Source organism: Triticum aestivum, chromosome 5B (genome assembly GCF_018294505.1).
Source record: "Triticum aestivum cultivar Chinese Spring chromosome 5B, IWGSC CS RefSeq v2.1, whole genome shotgun sequence".
NCBI classification, from domain to species: domain Eukaryota; kingdom Viridiplantae; phylum Streptophyta; class Magnoliopsida; order Poales; family Poaceae; genus Triticum; species Triticum aestivum.
The window spans coordinates 286106948-286124895 of NC_057807.1; the positions used below are offsets into that span (position 1 = coordinate 286106948).

Genomic DNA, 17948 nt, shown 5'->3' on the forward strand with positions numbered 1-17948 from the left:
GAAGAGACGAAAAAATAAACAAAAAAATACCGGAGTCAGCTCTGTTCTGAGAAGCATGTGCATACTATCCTAGAGAGTATCATTATCACAAAAGAAAATACCACTGCTGATTAATATCAGATCAAGAACATATGCCATGAGCAAAAACCAACGTTCACTCATAATTTGCCTTGCCTGAGTTCATGTGGGCCTAACGGATAGTACCATCAGCAGTCAACTGGTTAGACACTAAACGCAAACGCAAATATCAGTTGTAGCTGCAAATAGACTAATTGTAGTTGTAGAAATTTCGTGCCCCTCCACCGCCATGGTGAGGATGATGCCCGGGATTATTGTTGTAGTCATAAAAATTCCTCGCTCCTCCACCATGTTGGTGGCCAGCATTATGCCTGTCATAGTGTTGCCCTTCTCTAGCATAGTAATCATTGTAATCATCATCATCCTCATCCTCATCCTCATAGTCATAGTCATAGTCATAGTCATAGTCATAGTCATAGTCATAGTCGTCGTCATCCTCCTCCTCCATGCCATCACGGATAATGTTATCTTCATCCCACAGCGGGCAGGAGCAGGTCGCTTTCTTGTCCTTCCATTCTTTCCCACAGGTGTAGCAGAATTCATAGCCGCATCTGGAAGAATTGAGCGAGAACAAGATGCACGAAAAGGTCAAACAGGAAACAAATCTGAGGCTGTGAGCATTAGGACATGAAAAACACATCAACATGGAATTGATTGACATGAAAATGTGAGCATTAGGACATGAAAAACACATCAACAGGAATTGATTGACATGAAAAATCATAAGAATAGGCCATTCATGGTAACATCGGTAAAGATAGATATGAAAACGGCACAACCAGAATCAGATACTTACACACAGGTCATATGGCAGCAGCCCTCTGAGAGTTCAATCATGTGCTTGCATTTGACACATTGGCGCCACAGCTGCTGCCGTGCAAGGTTCTGTAACTTCGCATCATCTGGACGAGCTTGGGGGTACCTACTCTTGTAGTCGTAACAAGACATCCTGTCATGCCATGGGACCTTACAGCTGATGCAGAATGAGCCTCTGCATTTGACACACTTCCTCAATGTGGCAGCATCAGCAATGGTGTACTTTGAGGAAGATTCTTGCAATGGGTGTTTCATTTCACTCAAGGACATCAAGGCTGAACACTTGGGGTACGGGCAGTAAATCTTTTGAGTAGCAGGGATCTGTCCTTCCCTGATCCGTTGCACCATGATATCTAACAGTCGAGGCGATAGGAATATCTTTGAACCCTCCACGGTTAGCTTTGTAGTGCAACCATCTTGTGGGCAAGCTGGTAGAGTTCCATGGAGTAGCTTAACTTTCACATGCTCCTTCATGCAGCAGAAACAAAAGCGATGTGCACAGCCTTCGACCACATGAATTTTAGAAACATCGGTGTCTTCCAGGCAGATGGCGCAGGTCTCTCTTTTCTCCTTGCTAGCATTCACAGCAACTGCTTTGGCAATCTGAGAGAGTATCGAATCTCTTGCTAATTTCATCACGTAATCAAGTTTGCCTCGTTCCACAAGTGAAATTTCACATTGTTTGAATTTCTTTGCTACTGACAGAACCTGATCTATCATTTCTGCAAGCTTCGCCTGTTTCGGGCGCCAAATTCCACGCATCTACAATCCCAAAAATTAGGAAATAAGCATAAGACTACAGGACATCACAATAAGAGCACTGGTAAAGAATTCAATCATGTGACCACTGAACTTGCATGCGCACCAATTATATATGCATGTAAGCAAAACGTGATTTTTTTTTCTTTACTCAATTTTCACTTCGGCAAGGGAAAATACTTCTACTGAACTCAAAACCAAGACCTGCACCGAACTGGATGTTAGTTATTCAACTTTTAAGGTTTCCATTATGCCAGACAAATAGGAAAAAAAAGTTCCCTTGCTATAAATGTCTCATTTTAGTCTTAATCTTTGACCTACACCGTTTGTGAGTACTGAATATTGCTGCCATACTAGTCACATTGACAGCTTACTAAATTGGTCAAGCACATAGCACAATTCATGTCCAAATATAATGTCTTAAAACTAACTAAGCTGCTCTGAACCCAAATACACTCACCTTGGGAATGTTTGAATTAAAGAGTTCAAGAACATTTTCTGTATCAAACATGAAACCAGGACCAGAAAAATATTTTCAGCTGAAACCGATAACATTAAATGAATAACTAATGCATAAAATCATCCTCTGCTTTTCTAACAGCATAATCAGAAAGCAGAGCAGATAGAGAAACACAAAACATGTACAGCAAATAATTAGGAATATCCAAACAGCACATAGCTGTAAGTTTGTCTTTAAGCTACATTTAGCTTAAGACAGTGATCTCATTTCACCAAAGAGATTCGTTAACTGTATATCCCCGTTGTAAAAACACCATATATCCGATGTATGGTAAAATGGAAATGGGTTATGACCCCTATTCAAACCAATTAGCTAAAGATGGGATTATCCAGTTATGTGATGATAGAGCCATCAGTTTATGGTAAAACATGAGGAAACAACATTAGAGTACCAAAATATATACTACAATGAGATCAATTCTGCGACGTGACAAGAAGATTCTCTATTAACCTGCATAAGCAAATCTGAGGACTTCGAGTAACAACTAAGCAGTAATAAAACAGATGATAAAAGCGGAGTGATTTAGAGGTTGCATCATGACATACATGGTTATGGAGTGCCTTGTAATCGTTGAGAATCCTGATGCTCTGGATCCCTAACCCGAGCGCCGCCTGGAGGCCTTCGGTGAGAGCCATTGCCTCGAGCATCATGCGTCCGCCCACAAACCCTTCCACCGGCTTCTGTATCCTGAGCACCACCTTTCCCTGGGAGTCGCACAGCGCCACGGCGAGGACCGCGACGCGGGGGTCCCAGTCCCGCGACCCGACCACCTCCTTGCTCGCCATGCCCTTGAACATGACGCGGAAGAGGGGCTTGGTCGAGTCCAGGGGGCGCTCGATGTTGTCTCCGTCGTGGGCCCACTGGTCCTCCGGGACAGCGGCGAGTTCGCGCGCGAAAATGGCGTCGTGGGCGGCGACGCAGGCGGAGGCGGCGGCCCTGGCGTGGTAGGCGCGGCAGGCCTCGGCGTAGCGGTGGTCCTCCTCGGCGCGCGCGAGGTCGGCGGCGTGGACCGCCAGGGCGTAGGAGGCGTCCGAGGGCTCCGGCGGCGCAGGGGCGGGCTGGGACCGGGACGAGGACGAGGAGGAGGAGGAGGCGGCGGCGGCGGCGATGGGGGCTTTGCCTTTGGAAGAGGAGGGATTACTGGAGAGGGCGTCGAGTCGGAGAGATGCCTGGATGGCCTCGGCGAGCTGGAGCTGGTACGCGAGGTCGAGGTCGGAGACGGAGACGGCCGCGGAGGAGGCGAGGGCGGTCTGCTCGCGGAGCGCGGCGAGGTCGTCGCGGCTGGCCATGATCGGCAGGCACCCGGTCCGCGACGGTGCGGCACAGACAAGAGGAAGGGGGGTCTTGGAGTTTGGAAACAGAACGCGAAAGTGCTATTCTGAGCTCGAGCTTAGATGCACCTGTTATCATAGCCGTTCTTTCGCGCTAAGATTCGCATCAGGGATTGTTTTTTAGTCCGTATTCTCTATAGTATGTCTGCTTTTTCACAGACTATGGCCCACTTACCTACCGCATTCATTTCGACGTCCGTCATCCCGTGCGAGGCGGCTCAGATGAATCTTTGCGTCGTGGTCCACGGCTCATCCGTTATCTTCCCAAATGGTGCCCTCCGGGGATATTTTAATGTTTCTGCACTGCGTCGCCAGCACCACCCCTTGCTCTCGAAGATTCATCTACGCCCTGCTCCTCACCCTTATCCTCTCCTTGGCGACCATGGCTGCTTCTTCTTCATCATCACAGCCAGACGAAGTGCTGCCACTGATTCCTTGCGCCAAATGCTTAAGGTGGTCACCTTCGTCTCTCGCGGCAGAACTCGGTACTACAAGTGCGTCAGGAAAGATGTAAGTGCCCGTCTTCCATGATGAACAATCACTTTTAGATTTGCCACTCCCAATCCGGTGCTGAACTTAGGATCCACGCAGGCTGGGCTATGCCAGTTCATGAGATCCACCAAGACGTACCTGCCGGAGCTGACTCGTCATGGCCTGTTGCAGCCGTATGTGCTGCAGGCTGCATCACTCCCTTGCCGTCCACCCGTCCCGCTGTTCGGTCCTCTCCAGCGGAGACTAAGGCGAGAGCACAACTTCGACGACGGCGAACAGGCGGAGATTCAGCCTGCCCATGTAAGCAACCAGCCACCGCTGCAGCAGTCCACTGTTGCCCGCGCGGCGCCTCAATGCTGCTTCACTGACAGCCAGCGTACGGCGCTGCTCCTGGCCGGAACCAACTTCATCCTCGTCGTCGCCATGCTGAAGCAGCTAGTTTAGTGGTCAATGATCCATGTAGTATGGAGGAGTCGTCTAGTTAAGTCTTAAGTCCACTGTTTTTTAGTTTGATTATTCCACTATGTGCCTCCGGTCTAGTTTCTACTGCTCGCTTTTGTGTTCAACTCGACCATCCCGACGCATTTTGTCAGGTCATTTGTATGCCAGCATGGATATGTAAATTAACGTACTGCTCAGAGTGTTTGAAGTTCTCCGGTAATCACCGCGTCCCGTGCTGCCCATGCCGCTCTTCTAATGTTTACCCTTTTAATTCACCGGTTGGATCAGCCAGATCCTCATTAGGAGTTGGTAGATTTGGCAGCCACATATGCCTAGTTCGCTCCATAGAAATCATTTCAAACCAAGACGGATGTCCATAACTTATAATTACTTCTTCATTCACGCTTCACATGCAGCCAATACATCTCTACATTCAGTTTCTAGCTTGAGTGTATAAGAAAATATAGGTTTCAGTGTTTAATTAGATTCAGATTCCAGAACCATCATCTACAGTCACTACGATACTAGAGATTCCGCTTCACCTATACAGTTATTGAAAACCATCATCTACTATCAGTTTCAATCCATTTTAGATGTACGTGCACTGCATCATGTGACTCCATTGGTTAGGGACTGTATATCAGGTTTAATTTCTCTGATCATGTTGCAGACCCAACATGTCCGATGAAGATAGCTGTGAAGGGGATACGGGCGATGCCAACCTACAGATTCCTAGCAACATAAATAGTGATGATTCAGCGGAGAATGATGCCACAGGCTGCTGTCCAGCACCAACATCTCGTATATCTGTCAAGCATGCTGTTAAGGTTATTCGGACATTCACTTGTTGTCCTTTGGTAAGTGTAACCAGTTGAATGTTCTGCACCCGAACCATTTTTTCATATTTCAGTGCATATATGAATAGAAATCATGGTAAAAGAGTCAGCAAGGTAAGCATGTGCACTGACCAGGATTATTATTGACCAGGATTATTGACTACGGAAACATTTGCGACCTCTGCAGCAGGCGCAGCAACTCGCCCCACATCTGCTGCCACCCACCCACACCTCACTGGCATAGTATTTCGTCTCGATGTTGGCAACTCCTGAAGATTTTTCCAATGCTTTATTGTCACACACACACATATATGAAACATGTACACAAAATTGACAAACGGATCGGTCTACGTACTATGTAGTAAGCAATGTTCCCGTCATCTGTGCTGCTGTCATCTGATTCAGAGCTTTCTGTTGGACAGATTGTCTGAACAATATTTGAGAACCTCGTTGTTTAGCCCTCCCCTTTCTTGATTTCTTGCTGCACTTACGTTTCTTCCGAATGACACATCTCCGTCCTGCAAATCAAACATGTTTAGCATGCTTGTTTAGCCAGTCATATGCTACTTCTACTCATCCCACAACAATACCTTCAGTGGTTCATTGTCTGGCCAGACCAGTCCGACAGTGGAAAAAATCGTCCAACCTCGTCTGAACTCCCACGTCTACAAAGCAAGAAAATTCATCACACGCACTTGTGAATGTGAAATCATTCTGTCAATACGAATTGAATTTTTTTCCACAAATGTACCTGATGCTCTATGACCACCTGCCCCTGTTCCCTGACCATGATGTGTGGTCGCCACCCTGATTTGCTCGTCAGTGGCTACACAAAAGACACAAAGACATTAGCTACCCGCAACATGGCCATCATTTCTACAAAAAAACATCTACTTGTATTTGTATCCCACTCACCATTCTGGTCATACATCTTCTGATACATACATGCAACCTGATCATCATTTGCCAACTGCTCCATTGCCTAGTCGTTAATTTAACCTCTATTTGTTTTTGGACTACGCTATGTACAACACAAATATATCTTCAGTCTTGGAAAAAAATAAGTTACTTACATTCCTCGTCCAGCTCTTTCTGGAGCTTCCTCGCACACTCCCCGTCAATGTCTAGCACACGAGGCTGTCTACAGCTATCCTCATCGTTCTCATGTTTCACAGTGACATTCCTGGCTCTAGCACACTCCATGCCAATCGTTATATTTTTGCACGATGAAATTACATGTCTTCTCCCCCCATCTATAGTAGTAGCTTCCATTTCTGTGATCTCTTGCAAGATATTCCCCATTTCATTTTCATCTCCTGCCAAGCCCAACAGTTCCATTTTAATTAGTTTGTTCAGGAGATCCCTGTTTTCATTCAGTGAACACTCATCATACCTTCTGTCTGTTGCACACCAATAGATGTGGCCGTGCTACGCCCGAAGCCCGGGGGACCTGCATCAATGGCATTTGCCTCGACACAGCAGTCGTTGCATTTGCCACTTGCCTCTGATGCATTGGTCCTACATTTTTCAGCACAAACAGCATGATCAAAACATACTCACAAACAAATGGCATCCGCCCACCAATGTATCTGCGATATACCAGCCATTATCAGAGCAGGGCATTCGCAACGACATGACCTTGTGTTCTCCACACCAGCTTTCCCCTGCATAAATTTCCGGAAATTCAGTCAATGTACAGCAACTCTGCTCTGTCAGTAGCCCCAGCAAAAAAGCAAAAATTCCATACTCACCGAGCAACCACAGACTATTTCCTGCATGCACTTCGTCCTCTCAACATTCAGTCGGCTCTTACCGTATCGAATACCAAAGCCCTTTTCCCATGAATACAAATTGTAAAAGTCGTATGCCTCCCCAACCGAGTCGAACGATGTGCCGACAGTTGGGGTTATTACATTCTCAGTTGGGTTTTCGGCATAGCTACGAACGGCCTTCTCAAATGCACTGGTGCGGTTTGGGCAAGGTGGGCGGCTTGGAGTTGCAGCAACGGTCCTCAACCTACAGACCATCATCCATGTATAGCTTTATTTTTGCAACATTAAGGAAACATAGCGTTCGAATGAGAAATTAAAAGTATTAATGCCACCACTGTACATTCTGTATGGTTGCAACAGCAACCAGACTTTAAACTGCCTCCTTAGTCTAATGTTAGCTATTTTATCCACTGAAATTTTTCGCACCCAGTTAGCTACATGCCATTACACTTATACTCCCTCCGTAAACTAATATAAGAGCGTTTATATCACTAAAATAGTAATCTAAACACTTTTATATTAGTTTGAGGGAGTACTATTTATCTCGATGATGAAAAACCGCCTAACTGTCATTTCTCTAACTACCAGGGAGTCAGCGAACCCTGAACAAGTGCAATTACATTGCTAGCACTGGCAACTATGCTTCTAGGCATGCAACCCCCAGATCAAAGCAAAAATGCAAGAGGGTCAGCAACACTGAATACTGCAAGCTCTGCTTTCTTCATCTGGAAGCATTTGAACTTGACAACTGCCCCCACAGGCAAGCACTAGGCAAGCACTGGAACACACCACCTGCAATTTTCTGTTCTTGTTCTAGTGTCAAGCTTTGAATCCCTAGTAAACTTTTGACATACAACTATGCATCTAAACACTCAGAGGTACATCAAAGAACTCATTAATGAGGCTAGGTTCCATCGAGTGGAGACACCGAAATGTTGTCTGCCAGACGTGAATTTAAGTGCCCACAGACCCAGCTAGATGAATAATTGAACTGCATATGCCTGGGTAACTACACGATGAAATCCACTACTGACCTCTTATTCCATCCAGGCGCTCGGGGGTTCATCTTCCCAGTTGACAGCTCCGAACTGGGTGGAGAACTGTCTTTCCTCTCCGCCGCCGCTTCACTGCCCGGCAAGATTTGTGCCTTCGCTGTGAAAGCCGGACCCTCCGGCTCCGGTTGCGCCTGATCCAGCATCTTTTGCGACGCCACCTCAAGCTCCACTACCGTATCGACCGCTATGGGCTCCGCCACCACCGGGGCGGGCACCAAACACTCACCGACCTCCTCAAGGAAAGTGGATCTGAGGCAGGCCAAACAAAATCCATTTAGAACAACTACTTACGCTGCGTACAGAACGAAGAGGCAGTGTGGGGAAGGATTACGGCTGCCATGCTGGTCGCTGCTGCCGCCGTCGCCGCCGGAATCTGCGAGAGCTCCCAAAGTTAGGTCAACTGTGTGCTGTCGAAGGTACCGGATGACCCATTCAATTACCGCTCAAGCCCACACACGGAACGGAAAGCAAACTTCCTGGGCCACGGATTTGACATCTACGCGCTATCTGATCCTCGGCCCAAGTCGTCAGCGACAAACGACGTCCCAGCTCCCGTCAAAACGAGGCCCACCACACGCGCCTGTCATATACGTATTACGCTACAGTCCGCATTTTTTAACAGCCCACCGCCAAGAGTATAAATAAATGACACAGATCCTGATGTACTTTTGAAGGGCCTAGATAAAGAGCTCATTTGAGCCCGAGCTCAATCAACAGAACGGGAGTATTTTGCACCGATATTTTCGATGTCTTCCGCTGGAAGACACCTGCCGCTGTCAGTGCTCCCATCCATTGGCTGATATGGTGCTGCTGGACTGCATGGTGCGTTGGATCTATAGGGAATGGACCTGATCAATTCACTCAGCTGTTCACTTATGCCCCTTGTAACATTTGCATCTTGCCCGTCAAAAGAAGCATATATGTTCCCGGTTTCTCACACAGCATGCATGATGGATTTTCCTAAACACCAGCATGGACAGTAAAGTCTGGTCACCTACATGTAACAATTAGGTGCTTACAACTAAATGTTGAAGGACACCACGGATCCGTTGCAATGTTTGTACGATTGGGCCACGGATAGAGGGCTCTTGCGCCCCCCGGCGACAACCGGAATGAGGAAGAGGATATCTATATTCGTGGATAATATGGTTTTGTTTGTCAAACCGGAGCCCATGTACCTTGCGGTTTGCAAGTGCATCTTTGACTTGTTTAGGGAGGCGTCGGGACTGCATATTAACATGGGCAAATCGGTGGCATTGCCAATACGCTGCTCGGACCAAAGTATCATTATGGCTAGTGCGGAGCTTGGGTGTCTAGTGGGCTCCTTTCCGGTTCGATATCTTGGACTCTCACTGTCCTTAAGAAAGCAATCTGCTACGCAACTTCAATATCTCGTGGACCAGATGGCGAACCGCCTGCCGAAGTGGAAGGCTGCTCTCATGCCAAAGAGTGATAGACTGACTCTGGTGCATTCGGTCTTGTGTGCAATGCTCATTCACGCTATGATGGTTTTGGATCTTCCTATCAAGACGATTGCCGCCATGAATAAGGTGTGCCGGGGCTTTCTGTGGTGTCGCAAGGCCGAAGCAAATGGTGAAAACTGTGTTGTGGCGTGGGAGACTGTGTGCGCTCCAAAATGGGCAGGAGGTCTAGGTCTGCCCAATATGAGGTGGCTCAACTTAGCTATGCAGGCCAGGTGGCCATGGTTACAACGGGCTGATAGCAGTGGACCTTGGAGCGAGTTCACAATCAAGGTGCCAGACGAGTCGATGAAGCTATTCCAAGTGGCTACTAGATGCACTCTACGGGATGGAATGAACACCTTCTTCTAGGAAGATCGGTGGCTTGACGGAAGGAGGATACAGGAACTTGCACCGGCCATCTACGATCTGGTGCCAAGCCTCGTGCGGAGAACATGCATGCTCGGGCATGTGTGGGAGAATGGGACGTGGGCTACAAGTGTTGGCCCCAACTTGGGTGAGGAAGCTTTGCAGGAATTCCTACAACTTTGGCAGAGGATTCAAAATTGGGAACCAACAGAAAATGCTCCAGGCAGCATCTCTTGGTCTTGGGAGACGAGCGTGAAGTTCACTGTGAGGTCGGCATACGCCGCCAGGTTTTGGGGCAGAGAGATCATACCCACTGCGGACCTGACTTGGAAATCGAGAGCTCGGCAACATGCAAGTTTTTCACCTGGCTAGCCCTCCGCAATAGATGTTGGACATCCGATCGACTGGCCAGGAGGGGACTACAACATCAAGACAAGTGTCCACTCTGCCATCAAGAGGAAGAAACAATAGAGCATGTGCTCTTAACTTGCGCCTTCGCCCGAACGGTGTGGGCAAGGTTATGTCAGGCTATGGGGAAGCTAGATTGGACACCCACTCCACAAGAGTCCCTCCAGACTTGGCTCTGCATCAAACAAGGATTACCAACCATAAATACGAAGGACCTCCACACACTACTACTACTGACAATGTGGGAAATGTGTAAGCACATGAATGCGGTCGTGTTTGATGGTGCCACGCCATCGGTTGGTGCTCTCTTGCACAAAATCTCCTCGGAAGGTAGAACTTGGTCATTGGCTGGACTCATAAAAGGAAACGTAGATTATGTGTTTGCAGGCCTAATATGGTGGAGCATTGGTGAGGAGTAGCCTATGTTTAGGGTGGAGTGGAGTTGTACGTGTATTCGTGAGGTCTATCACGATGCGTTGTAAATAACCGGTGGAGGCGCTCTTCGCCTTTCTTCTTTAATATATGATATGCACACTCGTGCATATTCAAGAAAAAAACTAAATGTTGAAGTCTCAGAATGCATCAACTACTCAATATACAAGAGAACTATTGTTGCAAGTAATGCTTGTAGAAAATCTCCATTTCAAGATCATCGGACGTCTGCTCAACCCTTCCCCCCTTCCCATCATGGCATTGTTTTCCTTGTAAGAATGATAAGTCAACTAGTCAAAAGCAGTTGATGTTGTGTATACATTCCATGGAAATGAGGCATCAAATATGAGATGTTTTACGGTAGGGGCGAGTAAAGATTAGCCATTCAACAAGTTAATCCAAAGGCTTAGAGCATCTCCACCAGCCCCCCAAGAGCACCCCCACGACCACTTTTTTAGTCCAGGGGATAGAAAAACGCTCCACTCGCGCCCCAAAGCCTTGTTTTTCGCCGGATTCAAGTAAAATTGGCCCTGTCAAACCCACCCCAAAGCCAGCCCCCTGGGGGGCAGCTGGGGAGGCCGACGCTATATTTTACGTGATGTGGCCCACCTGCAGTCACATATCTCCTCCACCACCTTCTCTCTCCCCGTCCGCTTTCTCCTCGCACTACCGCTTGTTGTCGGGGTTATGATCCTGACAATGGGTGCTAGGGGTACGAATAAGGGGCAGAGACTAGCTACGACGTAGGTGTAACACTCGGTGTTTAACGAGTTCAGGCCCCTCACTCGGTGGAGGTAAAAGCCCTACGTCTCGTGCCCCGAGGCTTGCTTTGATTTGATGGATATGTTTACAGAGATTGAACGTCCCCGGCTATGGAGAGGGGAGCGGCTTATATAGAGTGCGCTGCAGCCCCATGTCTCCCACGACGTCGAGGTAATTAATGTCATTGAATGAGACAATTACTAGTGTAATGAGCCTCTAGTACAACAATTATAGGTAATGGTAGCTATAACTCTATTTAGTGGATGACTTAGGATTCTTCGACCGTTGCAGCTCCCATGATGCTTTCTTGTCCAGTACGTCTGAGTGGTAGTTTGTCCGTCGAGTGACGTGTGGTTGTACGAGTGCTGCAGAGCCACCCGAGTGAACCTCCTAGTGTATGCATCCGAATGCTGGTATGGTCCAGGGACCTACCTATGATGGTGATGTGCCCAAGGTGGGTCTCATATGGTGGGTCCTTGACCCTACCTGTAATAGGTGACCGCATCATTAGCCCCCGAATTAGTTGGGATTTCATAGGACAAACAAACTGACCCTTCGGTTGAGTACGAGTGCTGCAGGGTCACTCAGAATATGTTTTCGAACCGTGATTTGTTGTTCCTTGGACGAAAACACAACAAATTCTAGACTTTAGGTTTACCCAGATGACTGGGTGCTGTCGATCGTCGAGAAAAACCCGGTGGCATTCGTTTTGTCTCTCGGAGGAGATAGACTAGGGGCCCAAGTGTGGGCATGCCATTACAACTCGAGTGGCGACGCTGGCGTGTGGTCTAACTCTCCAGAGAGACGCCACTCCTATCCCAGGGGAACGCCAGCGCAGGCCTACTACAAGTCTAGGTTTACGAGTCATGTGCCTTGGAGCCTACCGAGAGGGCCAAGTGAGCCCGCAGAGGGGCGTCAAGCTCGTCACATAACGATCCTAAAGAGGACTTCGGTCGGGCGTTTAACGTGGCCGAGTGCATGGGTCCCGTCGGAGGGTGGTCAGTTGGACTGACGTGCATCCTTTAGGAAAGGAATCGCTGGTAATCAATCAGATTGATTTGTCCCAGAAATCTTGGGATTTGAATTCATGCGTTCACACGCTGAAACGATAACGCCATGGTTAGTGGGAAAGTGGGGGGCGTGGCTCCTTGATTTGTGCGCATGATCCCCACCACGTGTTGTGCTTGTCCTGTGCAAAGCCACGCCGTGCGGGCTGCCGATCTGGGGATTCGCGGTGATGGATTTGGCTAAGGATTTTGTCTGGAGGTATAAAAGGTTCGGGAGGAACGGTCCGGCCCTCAGATCCCCTTTTCACCCACTCCGACTCCTCCTCCTCTCCTCCACCCGAGTGTGCGGCGATGGCGAGGGACTCCACAGCCAAGGCGGAGAAGGCGGGTGATACGTCTCCAACGTATCTATAATTTTTTATTGTTCCATGCTATTATATTACCCCTTTTGGATGTTTATGGGCTTTATTTTACACATTTATATCATTTTTGGGACTAACCTACTAACCGGAGGCCCAACCCGTATTGCTGTTTTTTTTGCCTATTTCAGTATTTCGAAGAAAAGGAATATCAAACGGAGTCCAAACGGAATGAAACCTTCGGGAGCGTGATTTTTGGAACGAACATGATCCAGGGGACTTGGAGTGCAAGTCAAGAAGCAGCCGAGGCGGCCACGAGAGGGTAGGGCGCCCCCCTATAGGGCGCGCCCCCTGTCTCGTGGGTCCCTCGGATGGCCACCGACGTACTTCTTCCTTCTATATAAGGCTACGTACCCCGAAAACATCCAGGGGCCAACGAAACACAATTTCCACCGCCGTAACCTTATGTATCCACGAGATCCCATCTTGGAGCCTTCGCCGGCGCTCTGCCGGAGGGGGAATCGACCACGGAGGGCTTCTACGTTAACACCATAGCCCTTCTGATGAGTTGTGAGTAGTTTACCACAGACCTTCAGGTCCATAGTTATTAGCTAGATGGCTTCTTCTCTCTTTTTGGATCTCAATACAATGTTCTCCCCCTGTCTGTGTACAAAAGTAGAGGCTCTGCTTTTGACCCCTTTACTTGTGCACGGGCAGTCAAGAGCCTCCCGCCACGGCCACGCATAATAGGGCAGGAAAGGGAAGCCGGAGAGAAGCCGAAGGCACGAGACAAACAAAGCAACAACAAGGACCAAGGCCACAAAGATCAGATGGACGGAGCAGGTTTTCCCAGCAAGGACCCTTGCCGGGGCAGCTCAGCGGCCACGGCAAGACCCTTGCCGGGGGAGCTCGCCCCACCAGCCGAGCGAGCCACCTTTGAGCCCACCCACGCTAGACAAACGCGTCGCGATAGGGCTCGGGAGGCACCTCCGTAGTGGCATGCAGATCTTTGTGAAGACACAGAATGCTCGAGATCAAGTGAGGATAGGAAGGCAACTATCCTCACCGAAGAAACCCACAAGACCCCCGGCAAGATCCTTGCCGGGGAAGCCAGCGCGCCACGGCAAGACCCTTGCCTGGCCACCCGACAAGACCCTCACCAAGCGCACCGGCAGGGCCACTGCCAGGCCCACGCCAGCTAAGTCTTCACCGCTGTTCGCATGCAGCTGCTGACCCAACCAGCTGGGCAGGCACCTACGTGGCAACATGCAACCCTTCATGGAAGCTCCACCACCGCGCCACCTCAGCTGCCTGCCTGCCTACATGGCTCCGCATGCATCGCTGGCCAGGGCGCGTGTCGAAGCAAGGAGGAGCGGCGACGGACGGGACGGGCCTCGCCCCCGTCCCCGATAAAGCGAAGGGACACCTAAGCCTTGCATTAAATGCACTTTGTCCTGTAATACCAGCGATAAGCTCGCAACGCTGTAGTGCTTTCCACCTCCTGTGTGCCACTGTGGCAGCCCCTTTCTCCTATAAAAGGAGGCCCATGGCATACGGGGAAAGGATTCGGCTCTTTCGAACCTCGCAGCACCTAGAGCTAGTTCGAGAGCTCAAGAACACTAAATACATCCACCAAAGCAGGATCCTAGGGTTTTACACATCTTTGCATCCCAAACCTAGGTAAATCCCCTTTGTGTTGTCTACTAGTCCCGCTCTTCTCATGATCCCCGCGCCCCGCAACCGTAGAAGGGATTCCAGTGATCCCATAGGTGTTGTTTCCCATTGACATCTTTGGTGCGCCAGGTAGGGGGCGCAATTATGAGAATCTGGCCTAGCAGTCGACTCAGCTGTTCTTCATCGCCACGGCCCCTGCGGAGAAACTGGCCAAGTAGGCAACGCTGCCCGTTGGCGCGAAGGACGCCGAGGTGGCGACGAGAGAGCTAAGTCATGCTGAATTTTAAGTTTTTCTCCTTAAATATAAGGTTATTATTCTCGACGGTTCGGCCTATGTATGGAAAGCCTGCACGCAGAGGGGCCCTCCTGCGATCGGCAACGTCCTTGTCCTGTTTAGAGTCTGCTCAACAGTTCAAGCAGCCGCGTCGAGAGCGGCAGGGTAGCCTTTCGCCATCGGCAACGCTTTCGGTTCTGACTCGAGTCAAGCTCGACAGATCGAGCGGCCACGCCAAGGGCGGCAAGGTGCTTTTCCCGGCAACAAGCACACCTGGCAGGCTAATGAGGATCCATCTTCAAAGCGCCGCCCTGGGTTTACATGCTGGCAAGCTTACCCAGTTGACGTAGGGTGGACATACAAAGGAAAGTCGAACAGGAAAATAACATGCATAGTTTCAGGAGCATCACAAAGTTACATTACACAAATTGCCGCCGCGGTTCTAACTAAAGATAGCATTGTCTTGGTCATGAACCTACAGCGGCGACGGAGAACGGGATGCCTAGTCCCGGCGCTGGCCCTCCACCCTCTTGATTTTGTCGATGCGGCTAAGGATGGGCTGGATACACTCATTGAGCGCCGCAATGTCGACATCCTCCGGCAAGCTCTTCAGCACAGCTCCGAAGTCGAGGTCTGGGTGCCAGTGCACAATCTTGGTCAGCACCCTGGTCATGGTCCCCCGGTAGAGTATCCGGGATTCCTCGGCCAGGGAGGCCGCCCGGTTGGAGTGAAGCCGCTTCAGGGCACCGACGACCTTCTCAAAGTATATGGTCAGGTTGGCGTTGGGGCTCAGGTTCGCCTCTGGGGCGTAGCTCATGTCCGGCATCCCCATAATGGCCAGCTGATCGGCGGCCGAGTTTGCAACGACAGCAAGGCGTTCGAGCCAACGCTTCTCGCCCGCCACATGGTCTTCGAGGTTGGCGGTCTCGTTTGGCCGCTGCTGCTTCTCTGTCGCCAGCTCCTTGGTCAGGATCCCCTCCCGGGTTCTGGCCTCCGACAGCGTCTTCTCTAGAGCTCCCAGCTTCAGCTTGAGGTTGCTAATGGAGTTTTTGGCCTCGAAGAGTTCTCCGGCCTTGCTGATGAGCTCGCCCTGCGCCTCCGTCAGGGTGCTGTTGAGCGTGTCCCTCTCCTGGGCCAGCTTCAGAGCTTGTCCCTCCAGCTCCTTCACCTTGCCAGCGTAGGCCTGAGCCTGGACGTTGAGTACTTCTTGATGCCTCTGCTCCAGCTCTTTGGGTCTGCTGCAGGACGAGCTTGTCCACCTCTTCGTCCTTGCCGCGGAGCGTGGCGGCAAGCTTCTCCTCGCGCTCGGCGAGGTCCTCTTCCTGGGTCTTCAGTGTGTCCTCGTGCTGGGTCCGAGCGACTTTGGCTTCGTCGACCAACCTCTTCGCTGTCTCCTGGGCCTTCTCGACGTCAGCCAGCTTCAGGGCGAGCTCCACCTCACGGTTGGCCAGCTCACCCTGGGCGGCCTTCAGCTCGTCCTAGCCTTGGCGGAACTAGTCCTGCGCCTCGGCAACGCGCCCCCCAAAGTCCTCCTCCGCCTTCTCCACCATCGCCGTCCTGGACTTGGCCTTGTCCAGACGGGCGCGGTGGAGTGCCTGAAGTTTCTGGAAGCTGGCACCCATGGACTGGAGCAGCTGCTCCTCCTGGGAGCCGGCACCACCAACGCCCGGCTCATCGACGACCTCGAGCCCAGCAGCGGCAAGCGCTTCCTCATCAAACACCTCTCCCTCAAAGCGAGCCCTGGTGCTCGACGCGCAAAGGAGATGGACGAAGAGGTCGTCGTTGACTCTCAGGTACCTGCCGGGGCCAGAGGCAGCGAAGGAGGAGGGCAGGTCATCAAACGCCACCTCCTCGGCAGTGGCCTTGCCGGCGTCCTCGGCAGGCCCCTTGCCGGGCTCTTCGACGGGCCCCTTAGTGGCATCCTCGGCGGCACCCCTGGCGCTCTCCTCGGTAGCAATCTTCTCCGCCTCCGCCGCGGCCTCCGCGGCGATGTCCTTGATGGTGGTGTCGACGTCCTCCGAGGAGGGGTCTGGACACCAAGAAGGAGACAGGGCGGAGCCAGGATCAAAAGCCAATAAGGAAAAGAGAAAAAGAAGAATGCAAGTAGAAGTGGAGAGCGAGTAGCTTATCCGTGCCGGGCCGAGAGGCGGAAGCCCCTTCTCCGCCAAGGTCTGGCGTTGAGGCAAAGCCACCGGCCCCTACGTTCTCCTCCCCCACCTCCGTGTGCACGGCCTCGGTGCTTGGTGTCCTTGCCGGGGACGCCCCTTGGGGCGGCATAGCTGATGGAGGCGGCACGATCGGAGAAGCCCTCTGTGGCTCCCTTTGGTGCTGCTCCTCTCCTGCATCCACGGCATGGTTAACACCGAAGCATCGCACCTAACGCACGTTGATAGAGGGCGGATGGTGGACTTACGCTGGGGGCTGGGTTGGGGGCTGCTGTCCGGGCTGCTCGACACCACTAGTGGCCTACTGGAGGTGCCTGCCAGGGGCTGGCCACTCGCCGAAATCCTGGCCCTCTTTATCCTCTAGGCCAGCGTCTCCACATCCCTGCAAGATGAAGACAAGTAAGCAACGCCATCCGGGGGGAGTGTAAGGAATGAGGGAGGAAAGCAGAGGCTTACTCTTCATTCTCTTCCTCCTCCTCCTCTGTTGCTTTCCTCTTCCACTCCAGGCTGAGAGGCCCGATCTCTCTCTCCGGGCTGAGAGGCCCGAAGTCAAACCCAATCCCCGCGCCGATGATTGTCGGCAAGGGGGGAGGCGATGGCGTCTGGGCGCGCTTGGACGATGAAGAAGCAGATGCCTTCTTCTTGGATGCCACGGCTTTCGCCGTTCTCTTCATCGCCATCGCCCTTGTCTGGTGCACGGGCGCTTCCTGGGCTTGTCGCGGCTGCGCGGCCCGGTCGAGGTAGACCGGCTCGTCGGAGGTGGCCTGCCGCAGGACCCGCCTTTTTCCAGTGATCGGAGGATCGGCGGTCGCGGTCCTCTCCTCCCCGCCCTCCTCCTCCGACGACCCGTCGGCGGCGTCTTCAACGAGGGGAGCCCCGGTGTCGGCGCCGCTGCCTCCCCAGCGGTTGCAGCCCACCGGGCGAGCTCCCTCTCCTTC

At 51.2% G+C, this 17948-nt stretch overlaps 1 protein-coding gene across 3 annotated transcripts; it reads right to left on the reverse strand.

Annotated features, from left to right (window-relative positions):
• Positions 1-44: 44 nt before the first annotated feature.
• On the reverse strand, positions 45-8573 carry LOC123111427 (uncharacterized). Of its 3 annotated transcripts, XM_044532224.1 has the most exons (14): positions 8432-8573; positions 8080-8349; positions 7025-7289; positions 6874-6937; positions 6667-6791; positions 6347-6589; positions 6189-6243; positions 6025-6099; positions 5864-5938; positions 5629-5791; positions 5406-5542; positions 2719-5317; positions 875-1656; positions 45-629 (listed from the first exon to the last, which is right to left on the reverse strand). In XM_044532224.1, exons 12-14 carry the CDS (start codon positions 3460-3462, stop codon positions 269-271), a joined length of 1887 nt encoding a protein of 628 aa, XP_044388159.1. In that variant the 5' UTR covers positions 3463-5317; positions 5406-5542; positions 5629-5791; positions 5864-5938; positions 6025-6099; positions 6189-6243; positions 6347-6589; positions 6667-6791; positions 6874-6937; positions 7025-7289; positions 8080-8349; positions 8432-8573; the 3' UTR covers positions 45-268. The 3 variants fall into 3 exon arrangements, with proteins under 3 accessions (XP_044388159.1, XP_044388161.1, XP_044388160.1); XM_044532226.1 differs by lacking the exon at positions 6189-6243; XM_044532225.1 differs by having other exon boundaries at positions 6189-6589.
• Between the last annotated feature and the right edge of the window lie 9375 nt (positions 8574-17948).